Below are 23567 nucleotides of genomic sequence, written 5' to 3'. Positions count from 1 at the left end.
GGAAAAGTGTGTACGGAACCGGAGGAGATAGCACAGGTACTTAATGAGTACTTTGCTTCAGTATTCACTACGGAAAAGGATCTTGGCGATTGTGGGGATGACTTACAGCGGACTGAAAACCTTGAGCATGTAGATATTAAGAAAGAGGATGTGCTGGACAGTGGATGCAATAAAAGAATTACTTTTTAATCAGGGCGATGATCAAGATTTTAAAGGCAGAGCTTTACAGTGGTTTCTCTGAGTTGAGGAGTGACCAATCAGCAAGAGGGATTCATTAGAAATGGCCAATGAGAATAATTGAGATGCAAGTGGAGCAGCATTCTTTGGAGTGGCTGAGAGATCAGGCCTGGGTGAGGGAAAATTGTCCTGTAAGTTACTCTCTCTCTGTTCTTGTTTGTTCATTCCTCGCCTGTTAGCTCATAGTACGCTGAGAGTGGCTCCAGTGGCAGTGTTTGTCCTGAGTGTGGGATGTTGGAAGTCTGGGAGACCTTCAGTCTCCTGGATAAACTCATCTGCACCAGGCGCACCGAGCTCCAGCTCCTGAGGGAACGTGTTGAGGAATTGGAGCTGCAGCTCCTGAGGGAACGTGTTGAGGAATTGGAGCTCCAGCTCCTGAGGGAACGTGTTGAGGAATTGGAGCTGCAGCTCCTGAGGGAACGTGTCGAGGAATTGGAGCTGCAGCTCCTGAGGGAACGTGTCGAGGAATTGGAGCTGCAGCTCCTGAGGGAACGTGTTGAGGAATTGGAGCTGCAGCTCCTGAGGGAACGTGTCGAGGAATTGGAGCTGCAGCTCCTGAGGGAACGTGTCGAGGAATTGGAGCTGCAGCTCCTGAGGGAACGTGTCGAGGAATTGGAGCTGCAGCTCCTGAGGGAACGTGTCGAGGAATTGGAGCTGCAGCTCCTGAGGGAACGTGTCGAGGAATTGGAGCTGCAGCTCCTGAGGGAACGTGTCGAGGAATTGGAGCTGCAGCTCCTGAGGGAACGTGTCGAGGAATTGGAGCTGCAGCTCGATGTCCTTCGACTCATATGAGAGTATGAGGAGGTTGTAGACAGGAGCTACGGGGAGGTAGTCACCCCTCGATTGCGGGAGACAGGTAACTGGGTGACTGTCGGGAGAAAGATGGGAATTGCACAGCCAGTGCAGAGTGGCCGTACCCCTCAATAATAAGTGCTGTATATGACTTTAGATACTATTGAGGGGGACGATTTTACAGGGAAGACACAGTGACCGTGTCTCTGGCACTGAGTCTGATGTTGAGGCTCAGAAGAGCAGAGAGGTGAAGAGGACTGCAGTGTTGATAGGAGATTCCTCAGTCAGAGGAATGGAGACGAGATTCTGTGGCTGTGATAGACACCCAGGTGGTAAGCTGCCTTTCTGGTGCCAGGAATAATCTGATCATGCCACTCTCAAGGGCGAGGGTGAGCAGCCTGGTACATATTGGCACCAATGACACCGGTAGAGCAGGTGAGGAGGTCCTGAAGAGAAATTTTAGGGAGTTACATAGAAAGCTAAAAAACAGGACCGCCGGGGTAGTAATCTCTGGATTGCTGTCTGTGCCATGTGCCAGTGAGGGTAAGAATAGGATGATTTGGCAGGTGAATCAAATCAAATCACCTGAACCCAAGGGGGTCCAATATCCTTGCAGGCCGGTTAGCTAGAGCTGTTCGGGTGGATTTAAACTAAGTTGGCAGGGAGACGTGAACGCGAGCGATAGTGCTGATAGAGTGCTAGCGATAGGGAAAAATTGAAGTCAACAGTTACAATGTAAAAGGCTGACAAAATCGAAAAGAGTGAATATAGGACCAAAGGTGTTATGTCTGAAAGCATGCAGTACGCAGAATAAGATCGACGAACTTGTGGCGCAGTTTCAGATTGGCAGGTATGATATTGTAGGCATCACTGAATCGTGGCTGAAAGAAGATTATAGCTGAGAGATTAATGTCCAAGGATACACACTGATTCCAAAGGACAGGCAGGAAGGCAGAGGAGCCAGCATTGTCCTGCGGTAAAAAATGAAATTAAATCATTAGGAAGGGTTGACATAGGGTTGGGAGGTGTTGGATCATTGTGGAAAGAGCTAAGAAATTGCAAGGGTTAAAAGGAGTTATATACAGAAGCCCCCAGAAAGATTCAACAGGAGCTGGAAGGTGCATGCCAAAAGTCATGGGGCATTTCAATATGCAGGTAGATTGGGTTGATGTGGGATTCCAAGGGGGAATTTCTAGAATGCCTATGGGATGGTGTTTCAGAGCAGCTGGTGGTTGAGCCCATTGGGGGATCAGCTATTCTGGATTGGGTGTTGTGCACTGAACTGGAATTGATTAGGGAGCTCAAGGTAAAAGAACCCTGAGGGGAGAGTGATCACAATATGATTGAATTCGCCCTGAAATTGGAGAGGGAGAAGCTAGGAGGACATAACCATGGCTAACAAGGGCCGTCGGAGCCAACATAAAAGCCAAAGAGAGGGCATATCATAGAGCAAGAATTAGTGAAAACTTAGAGGATTGGGAAGCTTTTAAAAACCAACAGAAGACAACTAAAGAAGTCATTAAGGTAAAGATGGAATACAAATTTAAGCTAGCCAATAATATTAAAGAAGATACCAAAAGTTTCTTCAGATACATAAAGGGTAAAAAAGAGGCGAGTAGATATTGGACTGCTGGAAAATGATGCTGGGGAGGTAGTAATGGGGGACAAAGAAATAACAGATGAACTGAATAGGTATTTTCCCTCAGCCTTCACTGTGAAGACACTAGCAGTATGGTGGAAGTTCCTGGTGGTGGGATCATGGAGCATGTGAAGTTACCATTACTACAGAGAAGATTCTTGGGAAAGTGAAAGGTCTGAAGGTAGATAAGTCACCTGGACCAGATGGTCTACACTCCAGGGTTCTGAAAGAAGTGGCTGAAAAGATCGTGGAGACATTAGTAATGATCTTTCAAGACTCACTAGATTCTAGAATGGTTCTGGAAGACTGGAAAATTCCAAATGTCTCTCCACTCTTCAAGAGAGGAGAGAGCAGAAGAAAGAAAATTCTAGGCCAGTTAGCCTGAACTCAGAGGTTGGAAAGGTGTTGGAGTCGATTGTTAAGGATGTGGTTTCAGGGTACTTGGAGGCACGATAAAATTGGCCGTAGTCAACATGGTTTCGTCAAGGGAAAATCTTGCCTGACAAATCTGTTGGAATTCTTTGAAGAAGTAACAAGCAGGATAGACAAAGGAGAGTCTGTGGATGTTGTGTTCTTGGGTTTTCTGAAGGCCTTTGACAAGGTGCAACACGTGAGGCTGCTTAACAAGCTACGAGCCCGTGGTATTACAGGAAAGGTTCTAGCATGGATAAAGCAGCGGCTGATTGGCAGGAGGCAAAGAGTGGGAATAAAGGGGGGCTTTTCTCACCGGCTGCCGCTGACAACTGGTGTTCTCGCTGTGTTGGGACCAATTCCTTTTGCATTATATGTCAATGATTTGGATGATGGATTTCATGGCTTTGTTGCAAAATTGCAGATAGGAGGAGGGGCAGGTAGTTTTGAAATAGAGAGGGTACAGAAGTACTTAGACAGATCAGGAGAATGGGCAAAGAAGTGGCAGATGGAATGCAGAATCAGGAAGTGTGTGGTCATGCACTTCGGTAGAAGAGATGAAAGGGTTGACTCTTCTCTAAATGGAGAGAAAATACAAAAGTCCGAGGCACAAGGGGACTTGGGAGTCCTTGTGCAGGGTTCTCTGAAGCTTGACTTGCAGGTTGAGTCTGTGGTGAGGAAGGCAAATGCGATATTAGAATTAATTTCAAGAGGACAAGAATATAAAAGCAAGGATGTAATGTTGAGACTTTATAAGGCCCTGGTTAGGCTTCACTTGGGGTATCGCGAGCAGTTTGGAGCCTGTTATCTTAGAAAGGATGTGCTGACACTGGGGAAGGTCCAAAGCAGATTCATGAAAATGATTCCAGAAATAAACATCTTGTCATATGGAGAGTGTTTGATGGTTTTAGGCCTGTATTCACTGGAAATGAACATAATGAGGGGTGACCTCATTGAAACCTATCAAATGGTGAAAGGCTTTGATAGAGTGGATGTGGAGAGGCTGTGTCCTTTGGTGGGAGAGTCTAAGATCTGAGGGCACAGCCTCAGAATAGAGGGGCATCCTTTCAGAACATACAAACGTTGTAGATGATGAGGCATTTCTTTAGCCGGTGGATGGTGTCATTGCCACAGGCAGCTGTGGAGGCCAAGTCTTTATGTATGCTTATGGCAAAGGTTGAAAGGTTCTTGCCTGGTCAGGCCATGAAGGGATACGGGGGGAAGTCAGGAGACTGGGACTGAGAGGAAAAATGCTTCAGCCATGATGAAATGCCAGAGCAGACTCAATGGGCCAAATGGCCTAATTCTGCTCCTATATTTAGTGGTTTTATGGTCAATGCTCGAACCGTACCATCGGCATCAGAGGACGAGGGGAGTCAGGCGTTTATCGATGGCCTGTGCCCAAATGAGCATGTAAGATTAGTAAAAGTGTCAAAAGTGACAGGGAGAAAGTAGGAATATGGGGTTGAGGGGGTATTAAATCAACCATGATGGGATGATGGAGCAAGCTCGATGGGCTGAATGGCCTAAACCTGCTTATGGTCTTATGGTCACTGAGCAAGAATAGCCTCGTCCCTTCCTTCAGATTTTGAAACCCAACTTTGTTATCCTATTTTTCGCACTACTTAGTTACCTTGGACATTTATAGTAAATTTTTATGTCTTTGCCCCGCCGACCTTTACGTTGCAGAAGTCAGTGATAATGAATCTGATTCTGAGAATAGAGACGGTTTCCCAACTTAATCCACATCGATGAGGCTCTGTAAGCCTTGCAGCCACTTACCCTCTGAGGTGCAGCAGTACAGGATTCCAGTCACCGCCATGGCGCAGAGCCCGAGTATCCCCAGAACAGCTCCAACAATGATCAAAGCTTCGTTCTCAACCAGTGCCTTGTGTTCTGTGGAGAAAACGTTGGAGGTTTTGTTGTTGTGCTGGGTTCCTATCATATCATTAAGATGGTGCAGATAAGTTCAAAGTTAGTTTATTATCAAAGTACAGATACGTCATTTTCCTGCAGGCATACTCAATAAATCTATAGAGTCGTAACTAGAACAGAATCAATGAATGATCATCTTGACTGCAGAAGACCAACAAACTGTGCAACTGTGCTGTGTAATAAATAAATAGCATTAAATAACCAGAAATTGAGATAAAGAGTCCTTAAAGAGAGATCATTGGTTGTAGGAGCATCTTAGTGGATGGACAAGTGAGTGTAGTCAAGAGCCTGATGGTTGAGGGGTAGTAACTGTTTCTGAACCTGGTGGTGTGAGTCCCGAGCCTCCTGTACCTTCTTCCTGATGGCAGCAGCAAGAAAAGTGCATGGCCTGGGTGGTGGGGGTCTCTGATGATGGATGCTGCTTTCCTACAACAGTATTTCATGTAGATGTGCTCAATGGTTGGGAGGGCTTTGCCCATAATGTACTGGACCAAATTCGTTATCTTTTGGAGGATTTTATGTTCAAAGGCATTGGTGTTTCCATACCAGGCTGTGATGCAGCCAGTCAATACACAACTAGAAAAGTTTGTCAAAGTTTCAGTGTCAGGTCAAATCTCTAGTGACTCCTAAGGAAACAGGGACAAGTCTACTTCCTTAAGAGGTGACTTGGGGAATCATCAAATATTCCCATTGTTTGGGACTACAGCAGCTGAAATCCACAGTCGTGGGCATGGGTACTTCAGCAAATAATACATTTCACAATGTATCCCGGTGATACTAAACCTGATTCTGTTTTGTCAAGGCACATTCGAATTACGAGGAGCATTTGAAGGCTCTGGGCCTGTACTCACTGGAGTTTAGAAGAATGGGGGGGAGGGCGCGGTATCCTATAAGATATTGGAAGTCCCGGGGAGAGAGGACACGGAGAGCATGTTTCCTATAGAAGGGGAGTCTAACACCAGAGGGCACAGCCTCAGAATAGAAAGAAGTCCATTTATAACAGAGATAAGGAGGAATTTCTTTAGCCGGAGGGTGGTGAATCTGCGGAATTTGATGAGTTCTGTTCATTTGAACTACGTAATTATTTAGTCACATGCGCACTCCCCCAGTTATGTGCGTGCACATGGGAGGAGGAAGAGGAACTGTGGGATGTAAAAGTGGTGGCCCTTGGGCATGATATGGAAACATTCAAAGTAAAGTTGTTTAAACAAAAGGAAAATGTGTTTTTGTTGTCAGGGCATTATCAGTGGTAGTGGAGGATGGTTACGATCCATTGACATCTGGGTTATGGGCCCAGTGTGCTATTGAGTATAATTGAAGCAGAGGTTGATAGGGTCTTCATTAGCAAGAATGTCAAAGGTTACAGGGAGAAGTCAGGAAACTGGGGTTGAGAGGGACAGTAAATCTGCTGTGATGGAACCTCAGAGTAGACTTGATGAGCCAAATGGCCCAATTCTGCTCTTCGGGCTTGCAGTTTTGTGGTACCGAAGCTGTCTGACTTGATTCTCACAATTGACAGCACCAGAGAAGATGCGAGAGGTCTTGAGCTGCCGGGACTTGCTTCTGTACTGAAACGGACCACGATGGATTCTGTGTCAAGTTGACATCAGTGAGAATATGGTGGTGTTTATGGGGTCAGGCGACATTTCTCCATCTCACCGTTCTTACCTAGAGGTATCACGAGCTTCCCACTGACGGCCTCATGCTCCATCTGACAGACGTACCCCTGGCTGTCTCCATCCAGAGAACGGACGCTCCTAACTTGAAAAGTCCCATTGCTTTGAGGGACAATGTTGGTCATGTCTGATCCACTGTCAGCAACTTTCCCGTTTCTGACCCAGTGCACTTTAATGCCCCGGGGGAAGAAGTTCTTGGCCGTGCACACCAGGTACATTTGGCCCTGTTTCTTCTGCATGAAGGCTCTGGTATGGGTAGGAGCTGTGGAGGAATTGGAGAACAGAGAATGGGTTCAAAGTAGCTTTGCTCTCTTGTGACTGGACAGTATGGACAGAATGTCTCTCTGTTTCTGACTCCAGTAGAGTGTGAAGGGACAGAATAGAGGGAGTTCCACTTTGTGTCTGACCCCGGGAGTGTGTGAAGGGACGGTGAGGAGGGAGTTTCACTCTGTGTCTGACCCCGGGAGTGTGTGATGGGACGGTGTGGAGGGAGTTTCACTTTGTGTCTGACCCCAGGAGTGTGTGATGGGATGGTGTGGAGGGAGTTTCACTCTGTGTCTGACCCCGGGAGTGTGTGATGGGATGGTACAGAGGGAGCTTCACTCTGTGTCTGACCCCGGGAGTGTGTGATGGGACGGTACGGAGGGAGCTTCACTCTGTGTCTGACCCCGGGAGTGTGTGATGGGACTGTGTGGAGGGAGTTTCACTCTGTGTCTGACCCCGGGAGTGTGTGATGGGACGGTGTGGAGGGAGATTCAGTCTGTGTCTGACCCCGGGAGTGTGTGATGGGACGGTGTGGAGGGAGTTTCACTTTGTGTCTGACCCCGAGAGTGTGTGATGGGGCGGTGTGGAGGGAGTTTCATTTTGTGTCTGACCCCGGGAGTGTGGAAGCAGAGAGAGAAACTGCAGGGCGAAGAGAGGATGCTGAGAGGGAGGCTGAAAGGGAGGCTGAGAGGGAGAAGGGAGAAGCTGAAAGGCAGATGGACGAAAGGGAGAAAGAGAAGCAGCATGCGCTGGAAATAGAGAGGTTAAAGGTACAGCAGGGAAGAGACCGGGCAGAAGACCCAAATGAAGGGTTCAAGATTGGTCAGGAGATTAAATTTGTACCTCCATTCGAGGAGATGGATGTTGATAAGTTTTTCCTCCATTTTGAGAAAGTGGCTGTGAATCAGAACTGGCCTGAGAGAAAATGGGCTGTTCTGGTACAGAGCGTACTTAGGGGGAAGGCTCAGCAAGCGTATTCGGCATTGTCCGTGGATGAGTCTAGGGACTATGAGTAAGTAAAAAGGGCTGTATGGAGGAGTTACGAGTTGGTGCCAGAGGCACACCGGCAGAAGTTCCGGAACTTGAGAAAGCCGTGGAACCACACGTATTTAGAGTTTGCCCTGAGATGCAAATATATTGTGAGCGTTGGTGCGCCTCAAAAGGGGTTGATGAAAATTATGATAAGCTGTTACAGTTAATAGTGATGGAGCAATTTAAAAGTTGTATCCCTGAGAGTATGAAGACGTACTTGGATGAGAAGGAGACAGGGACTCTGTCTGCGACTGCCAAGTTAGCAGACGGGTATGCTTTAACCCACAAGTCAAAGTTTTCCTCAAACAAGAGCTACCAGAGAGGCAGTAGGGACGGTAGTGAGAGCCCACCGGCTAAGGCAGAGAACAATCCCGGAGCTCGTGGAAAAGGTAAGGAGGAGGTAAAGCAGGCTGGCAGGAAGGTTCCTAGCTTTACCTGTTATAATTGTGGGAAAGTTGGTCATTTAGCATTTAAGTGTTTTGCTCGGAAGAAGGAGACGGGAAAAGGGAAAACGGCAAAACCTACAGGTTGCATTGAGCCGGTCAGCAGATCGATGGGGAAGGCAAAGGTAGACAGAGCACAAGAGGGGCGTGAGAAATTTATCTCGGAAGGGACAGTGTCTGTGAAGGAAGGAGAAGCCCCAGTTCTACTGCGGATCTGGAGAGATACTGGGGCTGATCAGTCATTGATTCTAAGGAAAATGGTAGATTTCAGTCCTGAGTGAGACTGGGGACGTGTTTTCAGCAGTGAAGCTGACAAGCAAGTCTGTGTGTTGAGGACCCGCCCATAGATGCCAAGATTTATCCCGCATGCACAATCCCTCGCAGCATGTCTAGAAAGGCGGTTGAGAAAGGAGCCAGTTTAAATGAGTCCAGTGTTGATTTGGCGGAGACGTTTTTACCGACCTTGTACCAAGAGGGGTTAGAGGGTGGTAAAACGCAGGATAGTGGGGTGAAAGAGAGTAAAGGAGAGGAGGTAGATCTACCCTTAGCCAGGAGAGAATTTATAAAGGAACAGAGATGTGATGAGGAGCTTGTGGCGTTGAGAGAGTCAGCTCTTCCTGAGGCAGAAATTGATAGGGAACCAGAGGGCTACTACCCGAAGGAGGGAGTGTTAATGAGGAAGTGGAGGCCGACCACGGTGCCAGTCGATGAGGACACCAGGTGGTGGTTCCGAAGATCTATCGGAACGAAGTTTTGAATTTGACTCATAAGATACCCCTAGGTGGACATTTTGGAGTGAGAAAGGAGGTTATGGAGGCACAGAGTAAAGATGAGAAACAGATATGGCAGTTAGAAGGTTCAGGGTTGGACACGGATGATCTGTCTGGCTTGACAGACCAGTTTGCAGTTGAAGAATTTAAATGTCTTCCCGATAATGATGTCAGGGCTGTCCTAGATGAAAAGGATGCCGCTACCTTGAGGGAGTCCGCTGGGTTAGCAGACGAGGTTGTTTTAACCCGCAGGGTTGAGTTTACTCCGGATGGGAGTTGCCCAGAGAGTAACTGGGAGGATCAGGGGAATTTAGAATTTGAAAAGGGGACTGGTATTGAAAGTCTGGAAGAGATAGATGTCCCGTTTGCATGTGTTCAGGGTGTGAAGGGTGGGGATGCACAGGGTACTGAACCTAGTGTTGAAACTCAGGAAAAGTATGAGGTATCTGATTTAGTTGAAAAGGAATGCAGTCCTTTTGGGTCAGATGGACTTGGTTCAGTGAAGAAAGGGTTAACCTTGGTACCAGTGGAAAGTGAGAATTTTCAGTTGTTTGTGTTAAAAGGTATGTTAAAACTTAATGATGAGATGAAAGCTGGTGATGTGAATATTATTGAAGGAGAAGGGAAAGGTGTTGTTCCTAAATTAAATAAAGAAAATTTAAAGTCTGAATTGGTTTTAGAAGGATTGATAAAAGGGAAGGGACCGTTAACTGAACAATGGCTTGTTAACAAGGTGCCTGTGAGTCAATTACAGTTTGTTTGGAAATTTAAAAATAGACAACTCGCTGATGTTATTCAAGTATGTGATTTGGAGAGGCAGAACTTGAAAAGTTGTTTTGACCAAGAGGGATCATCTGCTGCTGTTAAGCTGAAAACAAATAGAATGAAAGATCCTGAAGATAAAATTAATGACTTGCTTAAAATTAACGAATTGTGTGGAAGTTCAGCAAATGGGCTTAGTTTGGAAAACATTGGTGATAAGATAACTCTTGTGAAAGGAGTCTGTTAAGGCCTATTCCACACTGGTGAGCAGGCTGACCACGTGAGAGTTAAGTGGAAAAGAGACAAAGGTTGATCGAATGCCACTTTGAATAACAGGATCTGGTTTTGAGGGAATTTGACAAAGCATGTGAATAATAAAGACAACACCATGGAAGATTGATTGTTTGAATGTTAAGTTTAAAAGTAAAATAGAGATTAGTATTTGCACAAACTTTTGTAATGTACTATATTATAATCACACATGTATTGGTTCACACTTTGTGTTCACACATTGGTTCACACCTAAGCTAGGAACACAACCCCTTTAGTATTTTTTTTATGAAAAATAAAAATAGGCGGTTATTATGTTGGAGTCTGTTGATACAGGAATTTGATATTAAAATACAACATGTAAAGGGGAGTGATAATGTTATTGCTGATTGTTTATCTAGATGTTAATTTGAACGTGTATCTGTATTATTCTTGTAGTTAAGACAACTTCTGTATTTTATTAAACTCTGTAATTCAGTCATGTGCTTTATTAGTTAATTAGTTAACACCCCCCGGTGAAAATTCCCAGAAGGATGGGGGTGTTATGACTGATGAACAGACCTGATGGACAATGGGGTAAAGAGTTAACCATCAACCCCCCCCCCCCGAGAACCATGAACTATTACTGTTGCTATGGTGACCATGAGAAAGAGAGACGGAAAATAGGCAAGAACATCTGCAACAGAAAAGAGAGAGAGGGAGTTTGCTGATTAACTGTATTGTGACTCCTTTTTGAATTATTCACTGTTTCGCTGCAAGGACAATAGTTTGCTCAATAACATTCCTCAGTGGACTGAAGGAGTGGCCTGATTTGTTGGACACAGTCATTCAGAATTGATGGATAGCTGAGACCCCGTGAGTAGGGATAAAAGACAGGGCTGGAGAGGCACCCTCCAGACACGCCAGTGGACACTGATTGAGTGTTGGGAACCCACAGAAAGGTGGGGGCTTCGGAGACCGAACCAGGAGATCGGTCAGTAAAGCTCACAGTGTTACAGCAGGGCCGGTGGGGACTTGTGTGTGTGCCCACTCATGCCAGAGTGACGACTCCGCCACAGAAAAATGGTCTGGCTGAAGACCAGAGGGGTCATAACTGAATGACCACAACGATACGACGGATTAAGAAAGCAAAGGAAGGTTTGGCTGTTGTAGCTGTTACATCTCGCTCTCTCTCTCTCCCCCCCTCTCCCCCCCTCTCCCCCCCCTCTCCCCCCTCTCCCTCCCTCTCTCCCTCCCTCTCTCTCCAACGATTACAACAAGCATAACTACCTCAGCACTCATGAACTGAACTGAACTTTATATTCTATGACAATTCATTTACCCCTAGACATCGATAGAGCTTGTTTATTATTGCTTATTATTATTATTCCTACACTTTTAGGTTTATTACTGCTACCTTGTGTTATATGTATATTTGCATTATTGATATGGTTTTGCTTATGTTTATTAATAAACACCTTTAAATATAGTACCACCAGACTCCAACGGATTCTTCTCTCTCTGCTGGTCAGACACCCAGTTACGGGGTACGTAACGCATGTCAAAATTGGAATGGGGATTGGAATCAAAATAGTTGGCCACTGGGAAATCCTTCTTGTTGCGGATGGAGCGAAGTGCCCCACCTTACTTCCCATCACGACCTCGCGGTCACAGCGCTCTCGCTATGCGAGTTAACGGAAAGATCCTGACCTTTTCTTTCCCATGTGGCGTTGGTCGAGATGGCCAGGCGCTTGATCCTGTCGCAGAGGCTCGCGATCTGCTCGGGGATGGACTCCACAAAATAGCTGTTAGCGTTGCGCTTGTCCACCACTCTCTGGGCAAAGCGACGGGTGGCCACAAACGTCTTGTTGTCCGGGTCGTAGTAAACGATGGTCTCGCCATCGTAGCCATCCACCCAGGACACAACGGTCTTGTGATCGCGTTGAGTGCACTCGCAGTACTGGTGAAGGATATGTAAACCTAAAACCGAACCAAACAGAGCGGACAAGAATTGATGTGGAGAGGGCATTCCTGCTTTGGAGAAGGACTGGAGGAGGTTCACAAGAATGATCCTGGGAATGAAAGGGTTAATGTATGAGGAATTGGGAATACAAATCCATAATTCCTTGGAAGCGGTGGCGCAGGTGGATAGGGTCATAAAGAGAACTTTCGGCAGATTGGCCTTCGTAAAGTATTGCGTACAAGAGCTGGGATGTTATGTTGAAGTTCGACAACACGCTAGTGAGGCCAAATGTGAAGGACTGTGTGCAGTTCTGGTCACCTACCTACAGGAAAGGTATCAATAACCTGGAAAAGGTGCGGAGAAAATTTACCGAGATGTTGCCAGGATTTGAGTTACCAGGAAAGGAGACCCTGGGAGACAGTTTTAATAGAGTTACACAAAACCATGAGGGGTACAGGTAGGGTAAATGTAAACAGGTTTTTTTCCATCGAGGTTGGGTGAGACTAGAGCCAGAGATCATAGATTAAGAGCGAAAGGTTTAAGGAGAACATGGGGGGGGGGGGAGATTCTTCACTGAGAGGGTGGTGCTAATGTGAAATGGGCTTGGAGTTAGGATCTAGGTGCAGGTCATTGGGACTAGATAGTATAGTAGTTTGGCACAGAATAGATGGGCAGAAGGGCCTATTTGTGTGCTATAGTGAATCTAGGGGTATTTGATGGCTGTGGGACAGAGATGAGGAGGCATTTCTTTAGCTAGAGGATGGTACATCTGTGGAACTCACCGTAGTGGAGGCCAAGTCATTGGGTATGTTTAAAGTGGAGGTTGCTAGGTCCTTGATCACAGGTTATGGGGAGAAGGCAGGAGAATGGGGTTGAGATCATTAATAAATCAGCCATGATGGAATGGGAGATCAGATGGGACAAAAGGTCTAGCTCTTCTCCTATATCTCTTCTGGTTTTCTGGTTTCCATCAGAAGGGAGTTGCGGGGAGATCCTCGAGCGATGAGGACTTTACAACTGAGTCGATGAGGAATTTCTTCAGGCAGGGGGTTGGTAAATCTGTGGAACTGGTGGCCAAGGAAGATGGTGGAGGCCAAGTCGCTGGGTGCGTTCAAGGCAGAGACTGATCGGTCATGTGGGGTTGAGGGTCACGGAGAGAAGAGCAGAGAATGGGGTTGATAAAAGGAATCAGCCATGGAGCAGACTGAATGGCTCACGCGACCTGATTCTGTCCTCGTATCGTATGGTCTTAACTTGCTGTCCTGTCTCCCTCGCTCACGGGGTCTGACAGCAATTATGCTTAGTCTCACGTATTTAATTCATGTACTTACGTTTCAACTAATATAGAGGGGGCCAAGCACTCCGCAGAGAAGGTGAGATAGAAGGAATTAAAAGCCTCTCAGCATGAGACCAAAACTCCAGCAGATGGATTAGTCTGGAGGTCATTCATGCGGGAATTTGGAAGAACTGGAAGCTTCATAAATGTGTGAAGTAGCAAATGGTGGACAATTAAATGATTTCAGATAATCAGCCATTCTTGTTTGGTCAGAACTGAGGAAGGGATGTCATTCTGTAAAATACCTCTCCCACATCCTGGTGCTCTCTCACCATTGCCTCTCCCACAGTGCAGATCTCCCTCCCCATCCTCCCACCACAGTGTGGTTCTCCCTCCCCATTGCCCCTCCCACAGTGCAGTTCTACCTCACCATTAACCCCCCCTCACCACTGTATGGCTCTCCCTCACTATCGCCCCTCCCACAGTGCGGTTCTCCCTCCCCATCGCCCCTCCTATTGTGTGGCGCTCCCTCCCCATTGCCCCTCCCACAGTGCAGTTCTACCTCACCATTAACCCCCCACCACTCCCTCACTATTGCCCCTCTCACAGTACGGTTCTCCCTCCCCACTGCCCCTCTCACAGTACGGTTCTCCCTCCTCACGGTCCCTCCCACTGCGTGGAGCTCCTTCCTACAGTGAGGTGCTCCCTCCGCGCTCCTGTACAGAGAATCCCCCAGCCGTTTCAATCGCTGTTCCGTCCCGAACCATGTTAACTTCTCTGACGTGGACTCCTCGGAGATTTAGTGTACGGACCCCCAGGACCTCCCGGCGTTTCCTAGCACGGGAGGAGTCCTTTCTGTCCATTTTCTGTGCTGACCACCGCCCCCCCCCGCCCCCCGCCGACACCAATGCAAACGCAGTCGCCCCCATACTCCCCGCAGCCCACGCGCCGACAAGTCCACACGCCGAGAGGCAAACTCACCACTCCGGGTGGCCTCCACCACTTCCAGGATGGACAGCACTGCCCCGAGGAAGGCCAGGAAGGAGGGACTGCACAGAGCCCTCATCCTGCGGCAGAAGTTGCCCGATAAGTCTGAGGTGAGATCGGAGAGATCCACCCTCTCGGGTGTTTGGCAATCCCTCTCAGCAGGATGTTTGCCGTCGAGAGGGGCGGGTTTCAGAACCTGAATCAAAATCAGGTTATTCGAGATTTCATTCAAAATTATACATGGATATTATCCAACCTATGTTTATTTGACAAGGTTTAATTCTGATATTGAACTAACTGTTCTTTTTCTGGTTTATATCCAGAGGATTTATTTCATCTGTTTTGGGATTGTGAATATGTTAAAACATTCTGGGTTGTCAGTTTATAGATCAATATATTAATGTGGACTTCACTTTTTGTTTTGAAAATGATTTATTTGGGTTTAATAATACCAAATCTCATAGGGATCATTTTTTAAAATCATAAATCTTTGGTTAATTTACAGCAAATTTTATATCCATAAATGCAAATACAGCAATAAGAAACCTTCATTTATATTTTTTACTCAGAATTCAAAGTGTAAGTTAATACTCTGAAAACTTCCCATAACCAGAAAGCTGTAAAGACTGTATAAAGTTGTCAATGTTTCGGGTTACTTATCTAAATGTTTTTGTTTTGTGACTTCTTCTAGATATAGTTCCTTCCGCCCAAAAGTATTTAGAGTGGATTTTCTTTTTTATTTGTATATTTAAAGTTAATAGTTATATATCTGTTGCTGCTTATGTGTGACTCCCTGGCTTTGTTAGCATATGTTTAGTGTTTCTGTTTGTGTTCAATAAAAGTTCAAGAATAATTAAAAAAACAAATCAGGTTTATCATCGACGGCATGTGTTGTGAAATTTGGTTACTTTGCATCAACAGTTCAATGCAATACATGATAAATATAGAACAAAAACATTCTGGTTCAGTACTTGACTCATGTCAGGGCGAGCAGTGAGTGGATATCCAGACTTCAAATTTCCCCTCAGCGTTCTGTCGAGCTTCCCGTTTCCTGTCGAACTGGTTTCTCCTGCTGAACTCGATGCTTCCAGGAGCCCGTCACCGAAGCCCAATGAGCGCAGATGGTGAAATCCCCCTGGGGTTTTGTTGCAGTCCGCAACCTCCGGAGACCCGGCGGCACTCGTCTGCACGACGCCCCTGTTTCCAAATTTCAGTGCGTCCAGAGGGAGAGAGAGAGAGAGAGAGAGAGCGGAGTCATCCACCGAAATGGGCCCCGTCGGTTTCTTAATGGCGCTGTTATCTCTCGCAGCAACAGGAGCGGAGATTGGTAAGCACTTCGTCCGGGGCCCTTGCGTCCTCTTGGTGTTGTGGGTGGGGAGTTGGTCATAGGAGGTTAAGATACGGGAGAACAATCGGGCCATTCAACTCCACCATTTGTACATAGATACACATGTCTGTAACTCCCTGGGAAAGGTTTCCCTGCTAACTAAGTCAAGTCACTTTTATTGTCATTTCGACCATAACTGCTATGTACAGTGCGCAGTAAAAATTAGACAACGTTTTTCAGGACCATGGTGTTACATGACACAGTACAAACAAACTAGACTGAACTACGTAAAAGACAACACAGAGAAAGCTACACTAGACTACAGACCTACCCAGGACTGCATAAAGTACACAGAACAGTGCAGACATTACAATGAATAATAAACAGGACAGTAGGGCAGTAAGGTGTCAGTCCAGGCTCTGGGTTTTGAGGAGTCTGATAGCTTGGGGGAAGAAACTGTTACATAGTCTGGTCGGGAGAGCCCGAATGCTTCGGAGCCTTTTCCCCAATGGCAGGAGGGAGAAGAGATTGTATGAGGGGTGGGTGGGGTTCTTCACAATGTAATGGTCTTTCTGTTGAAGCTATGTTTGGGTTGTGGTGAGAGATGGCGAGTGCATTGGAATGCGAGTTGTGCTTTGTTCGGCGGGAGAGGAAAGCGAAGATGCTGGACAGGGTAGGGTTCGACCCCGTGGGGAGATCGTGAGCAGGGCGGCGAGACCGACTGGGGATCGGTGAATTGTGCTCCAACTGCTCAATCATAACGGGCCCTTTTTGATTTGTTTTACTAATGCTTTAGTTAAGATTCATAAATACGATTCCTTTAATCGTATGCAGTGTGCTGCCTGTCGCTTCCTCGGACGGAGTTGTAACAGGGCAGCAAATTACACAGCACCCGCTCAAACCGGGGTTTTGGATGGGAGAGCAGCTCGATCTCGCGCGTTTGGCGGGACTGGAGTGTGCATTCCCTACAACTTACGCAGCCAGGGAGTTTGGCAGCCGGGGTTCGTTGTTTATTTACTCAGCCATTGATTGATTGAGATAGAGCGTAGAATAGACCCAGCGACCCCGGTTTAACCCTTGCCTAATCATTGCGTAGCGTTCCGCGTAACGCTTTACAACGCCAGCAAACCGCTTTCAAATACCGGCAAGTGTCTGCTAGGACATGAGAAATAGCATCAGAAGTGGCCATCTGGCCCGTCGACCCTGCACCGCCGTTCAGTAAGGTCATGGCTGATCTGACCATGGACTCATCACCTCCTACCTGCCTTTTCCCCACAACCCGTAACTCCCCTACTACGCAAAAATCTATCCAACCTTGTCTTAAATATATTTACTGAGGTAGCCGCCACTGCTTCATTGGGCAGGGAATTCTAGAAATTCACCACTCTCTGGGAAAAGCAGTTTCTCCTCACCTCCGTCCTAAATCTTCTCCCCTGAATCTTGACCAGTGGAAACAACTTTCCTGTCTCTACTGTATCTTTCATAACTTTATATGTTTCTGTAAGATCTCCTTTCATTCTTCTGAATCCCACCGAGTGCAGCCCCGGGCAACTCAATCTCTCCCCATAGTCTAACCCCCTCATCTCTGGAATCAACCTGGTGAACCGCCTCCAAAGCCAGTATATCCACCTTCAAGTAAGGAGACTAGAACTGCACGCAGTACTCCAGGTCCGGCCTCGCCAGTTCCCTGTACAGTTGCAGCATAACCTCCCTGCTCTTCAATTCAGAGGTGCGTGTACGTTCTCCTCGTGACTGCGTGGGTTTCCTCCGACACATTCCTAAGCCATACGGATTAGGCTTAGTGAGATGTGGGACACACAATGTTGGACTGTGTTGATCATTGACGCGTTTCGCCGTATGTTTCGACCTTATGTGACGAATTGAACTAAACTTTAATTTGTTCTGCTTGATCTGTACTGCTGCCACAAAATAAACACATTTCACGACGTATCGTTTGCAACCTGCCCTCCCAGCGCAGGTGCCATCATCAGTGCGCAATTGGGTGCTGTTCCTGTGGAGTTTTCGCGGCCACGTCGGTCCCGTTCGTTCTGATTGGTTGGCCGTCGCACGGTCCCAGCCTATCGGATAGCTGAGGTCCCTGGTTACCGATCATTGTCAAGTCAAGTCAAATCACTTTTATTGTCATTTCGACCATAACTGGGGGTACAGTACATAGTAAAACTGAGACGACGTTTTTCAGGACCCTGGTGTTACATGACACAGTACAAAAAAACTACACTGAACTACGTAAAAAACAACACAGAGAAAGCTACACTAGACTACAGACCTACCCTGGACTGCATAAAGTGCACAAAAACAGTGCAGGCATTACAATAAATAATAAACAGGACAATAGGGCAGTAAGGTGTCAGTCCAGGCTCTGGGTATTGAGGAGTCTGATAGCTTGGGGGAAGAAACTGTTACATAGTCTGGTCGTGAGAGCCCGAATGCTTTGGAGCCTTTTCCCAGACGGCAGGAGGGAGAACAGTTTGTATGATGGGTGTGTGGGCTCTTTCATAATGTTGTTTCCTTTGCGGATGCAGCGTGTGGTGTAAATGTCTGTGATGGCAGGAAGAGAGACCCCGATGATCTTCTCAGCTGACCTCACTATCCGCTGCAGGGTCTTGCAATCCGAGATGGTGAGCGCTGGTTCCTTGGGTGTCCGCCTCTCGGCCCTCGGACGCGATCCCGCAAATGTAGCGGATCGCTCACCGCCTCCAGTTCAATAGAGTCTTGGACTGGTGGCGAAACGATTGCGACCAACCCTCCAGGCTTGGCGCAAACAAGCAGCCAACCCGAGCCGCTGCTCTTCTTTCAAGTTTCTTAATACTCGAGACGACAAACCTGAATCTGGTTCTGAAACTCGTGTCTTCGGAAGGGGTGATGTCCGACCCTTCTCCAGCCTGGTTTGCATGGAACCGCGACCCCCAACAATGTGGGGCGCAGACTTCTGATTCACATTAATTTACCTTTCAATAAATGTCTGTGTATATTTAATAAGGGTGTATCGAGATGCGTTAACAGGCGGCGCAACTTAAGGGTGTGCTGGGGGCAGCCCGCAAATGTCGCTGCACGTTCCGACGCCAGCTTCGTGTGCCCACAACGTTTAGCGGCTCTGGAGAGAATGGAAGCCTCCTTTGGACTTGCAGACATCAGGCCACCAACCTCCCGAAGGGAGACGCAGATCCAAGGCTTCAGGCATGGGTGGGGGAGGGGTCCCGACTTCTGGACGTCAACACGATCGGCCAGGGGGCCTGTACACGCTGTAACATTCTGGTCATTCTGTCTGTAGATTTCGGGTCTGTGACTGAGCATCTGTTCTACAGCCGGGATTCCTCGGACTCGGAGAAGACGCTGGATGTCTTCAGCGTCAATTCCGTTCCCTTTTTCATCTACCGTTACGAGGCGCAGACCTTCATTATCAACGGGCAGGAGACGGATGGGAGAGCCGAGCTCGGCGAGGCGGGGGTGAGCTACTACCGGGAGAGGGTTAATGGCTTCCAGACCCACCTCAGAGGCACCCAGGCTGAATTAATAAGGCGCACAGACAACGCCACCATTGGCCACAGTAAGTAAACTCCCGGAAGGAGGCTGTTGGCCCCATCAGCCTGCCTACTAACTCTGTCTGATACTTGCCGACAAGGAAAGCAATGTCCATTTCAAACCTTTCAGCCCGTCTCCTGATTGAAAGGTCTCGTTCCAAAACGACGTCTGCTCATTTCCCTCCATAGATGCTGCCTGTCAGACTGAATATTTTGCATTTCCAACACCCGCAGTCTGTCCCGTGTCTTCGACCCGACTCATTTCTGCCAACCAAGATGCCCAGTTAAGCTGCTGTCACTTGCCCGTGTTTGGCCCATCTGCCTCAGCACCAGGGGTTCCCCACCTGGCGTCCGCGGACCACTTGCTTCATGCCATTGGTCCATGGGATGACAGAGGCTGGGACCCTCTCCTCTGAAACTTTCCTATCAACTCTCTTTCCTGTCTCGGTCTCTGCCTTCGGCAGCTCTTCGCAGACACGGACACATACATGGGTGAAAAAGTTGTCTCTCAAGTTCCTGTTTAACTTCTCACTTCTCACCACAAACTGATACCCCATTGACTCCCCAAACCCCGGGGGAAAAGTGCATGTGCATTCCTCAGGATCTTGTACAGCTCCATAAGATCGCCCCACGTTCGGGGTGGGAGTGAGAGACTAGTGCGTTCACAAGAAGGTGTAAATTCAGACAGACAGACACACAATACCAGAGGCCAGGACTGAACCTGAATCTCCAGGGTTATGAGGCAGCTGCTCTACCCACTGCCCGACTGCACAGTTCCTCCGAAAGTGAGGAAACCCACATTATTCTCCATCTGTCTCATCTTTCCATATCCCTTCCCCTGAACTTTGCAGACAAATTCGTTTGCGCTCAGAAGAGACCAGTGACCTTTGACCCATTAGCAGTGACCTTTGCTCCGTGTTCCAGAGAAACCCACCGTCCACATCTACACGGAAGACGACTATGCTCCGGGGAGCTCGAACACCCTTTCGAGATCGAGCTCAGCTTCCTCATCAACGGGCAGCCGTTCACCGGGCCTGTCCGATCGTCCCCGCTGGTGGTGGAGTCAGACTGGACCTTCAACGTCTACAAGTACATTGACATTGAGCCAAAGGACGGGGACACATTCAGCTGTCGGGCAGCACACCTCAGCCTTGATGGAGGGCTGACCGTCTCACTAGGTATGGCTGGGAAAGGGGCAGAGAGAGACTAACATGGGTCACGTATCCAAAACCGAGGTTTCTGTTCTGGAGCAAAGCTGTAAACATCGAGGCCTCTCAATCTGGACATCCTTACAGTCCGCTAGATTTTATCAACATTCCTGAGACTCCGGAGATCCTGGTACAACTGACACACACCTCGGGACCCTCTATAAATATCAACACACTCCCCGGGACCCCCTATTAATACCGACACACTCCCCAGGACCCCCTGTAAATACAGACACACTCCCCGGGACCCCTGTAAATACTGACACACTCCCTGGGACCCCCCGTAAATACTGACACACTCCCCGGGAGCCCCTGTAAATACCTACGCACTCCCCGGGACCCCCCTGTAAACACTGACACTCTCCCCGGGACCCCTGTAAATACCGACACACACCTCGGGACCCTCTATAAATATGAACACACTCCCGGGGACCCCCTATTAATACCGACACACTCCCGGGGACACACTGTAAATATCGACACACTCCCCGGGACCCCTGTAAATACCTACGCACTCCCCTGGGACCCCCCTGTAAACACTGACACACTCCCCGGGACCCCTGTAAATACTGACACACTCCCTGGGACCCCCCGTAAATACTGACACACTCCCCGGGAGCCCCTGTAAATACCTACGCACTCCCCTGGGACCCCCCTGTAAACACTGACACTCTCCCCGGGACCCCTGTAAATACTGACACACTCCCTGGGACCCCCTGTAAATATCGACACACTCCCCGGGACCCCCTGTAGATACTGACACACTCCCTGGGACCCCCTGTAAATATCAACACACTCCCCGGGACCCCTGCAAATACTGACACACTCCCCGGGACGCCCTGTAAATACAGACACACTCCCCGGGACCCCCTGTAAATACTGACACACTCCCCGGGAACCCCTGTAAATACCGACACACTCCACAGGACCCCCTGTAAATACCGACACTCTTCCCGGGACCCCCTGTAAATACCGACACTCTCCCCGGGGCCCCCTGTAAATACTGACACACTCCCTGGGACCCCCTGTAAATACCGACACACTCCCCGGGACCCCCTGTAAATACCGACACACTCCCCGGGACCCCCTGTAAATACCTATGCACTCCCCTGGGACCCCCCTGTAAACACTGACACACTCCCCGGGACCCCTGTAAATACTGACACACTCCCTGGGACCCCCCGTAAATACTGACACACTCCCCGGGACCCCTGTAAATACCGACACACACCCCGGGACCCCTGTAAATACTGACACATTCCCCTGGGACCCCCCTGTAAACACTGACACACTCCCTGGGACACACTGTAAATACCGACACTCTCCCCGGGACCCCCTGTAAATACCTACGCACTACCCTGGGACCCCCCTGTAAACACTGACACACTCCCCGGGACCCCTGTAAATACCGACACTCTCCCCGGGACCCCTGTAAATACCGACACACACCTCGGGACCCTCTATAAATATCAACACACTCCCCGGGACCCCCTGTAAATACTGACACACTCCCTGGGACCCCCTGTAAATATCAACACACTCCCCGGGACCCCCTGTAAATACAGACACACTCCCCAGGACCCCCTGTAAATACTGACACACTCCCCGGGAACCCCTGTAAATACCGACACACTCCCCAGGACCCCCTGTAAATACCGACACTCTTCCCGGGACCCCCTGTACATACCGACACTCTCCCCGGGGCCCCCTGTAAATACTGACACACTCCCTGGGACCCCCTGTAAATACCGACACACTCCCCGGGACCCCCTGTAAATACCGACACACTCCCCGGGACCCCCTGTAAATACCGACACACTCCCCTGGGACCCCCCTGTAAACACTGACACACTCCCCGGGACCCCCCGTAAATACTGACACACTCCCCGGGAGCCCCTGTAAATACCTACGCACTCCCCTGGGACCCCCCTGTAAACACTGACACACTCCCCGGGACCCCTGTAAATACTGACACACACCCCGGGACCCCTGTAAATACTGACACACTCCCCGGGACCCCTGTAAATACTGACACACACCCCGGGACCCCTGTAAATACTGACACACTCCCCTGGGACCCCCCTGTAAACACTGACACTCTCCCTGGGACACACTGTAAATACCGACACTCTCCCCGGGACCCCCTGTAAATACCTACGCACTCCCCTGGGACCCCCCCTGTAAACACTGACACACTCCCCGGGACCCCTGTAAATACTGACACACTCCCTGGGACCCCCCGTAAATACTGACACACTCCCCGGGACCCCTGTAAATACCGACACACTCCCCGGGACCCCTGTAAATACCTACACACTCCCCTGGGACCCCCCTGTAAACACTGACACTCTCCCTGGGACACACTGTAAATACCGACACTCTCCCCGGGACCCCCTGTAAATACCTACGCACTCCCCTGGGACCCCCCTGTAAACACTGACACACTCCCCGGGACCCCTGTAAATACCGACACTCTCCCCGGGACCCCTGTAAATACCGACACACACCTCGGGACCCTCTATAAATATCAACACACTCCCCGGGACCCCCTGTAAATACTGACACACTCCCTGGGACCCCCTGTAAATATCAACACACTCCCCGGGACCCCTGCAAATACTGACACAGTCCCCGGGACCCCCTGTAAATACAGACACACTCCCCGGGACCCCCTGTAAATACTGACACACTCCCCGGGAACCCCTGTAAATACCGACACACTCCCCAGGACCCCCTGTAAATACCGACACTCTTCCCGGGACCCCATGTACATACCGACACACTCCCCGGGACCCCCTGTAAATACCGACACACTCCCCGGGACCCCCTGTAAATACCGACACACTCCCCGGGACCCCCTGTAAATACCGACACACTCCCCGGGACCCCCTGTAAATACCGACACACTCCCCGGGACCCCCTGTAAATACCGACACACTCCCCTGGGACCCCCCTGTAAACACTGACACACTCCCCGGGACCCCCCGTAAGTACTGACACACTCCCCGGGAGCCCCTGTAAATACCTACGCACTCCCCTGGGACCCCCTGTAAA

At 48.9% G+C, this 23567-nt stretch overlaps 1 protein-coding gene across 1 annotated transcript; it reads right to left on the bottom strand.

The window, feature by feature from the left end:
* Positions 1–1395: 1395 nt before the first annotated feature.
* On the bottom strand, positions 1396–14515 carry LOC132380747 (zinc-alpha-2-glycoprotein-like). Its single transcript, XM_059949738.1, has 5 exons — positions 14431–14515; positions 11921–12190; positions 6683–6952; positions 4862–4975; positions 1396–1475 (listed from the first exon to the last, which is right to left on the bottom strand). The coding sequence occupies exons 1-5, from the start codon at positions 14513–14515 to the stop codon at positions 1396–1398; spliced, it is 819 nt and encodes a 272-aa protein (XP_059805721.1).
* Positions 14516–23567: the final 9052 nt, after the last annotated feature.

This window comes from Hypanus sabinus, chromosome 24 (assembly GCF_030144855.1).
Source record: "Hypanus sabinus isolate sHypSab1 chromosome 24, sHypSab1.hap1, whole genome shotgun sequence".
Lineage (NCBI taxonomy): Eukaryota > Metazoa > Chordata > Chondrichthyes > Myliobatiformes > Dasyatidae > Hypanus > Hypanus sabinus.
Note: the sequence above shows the minus strand (reverse complement) of the source record. Positions and strands in the feature narration are given on the sequence as shown.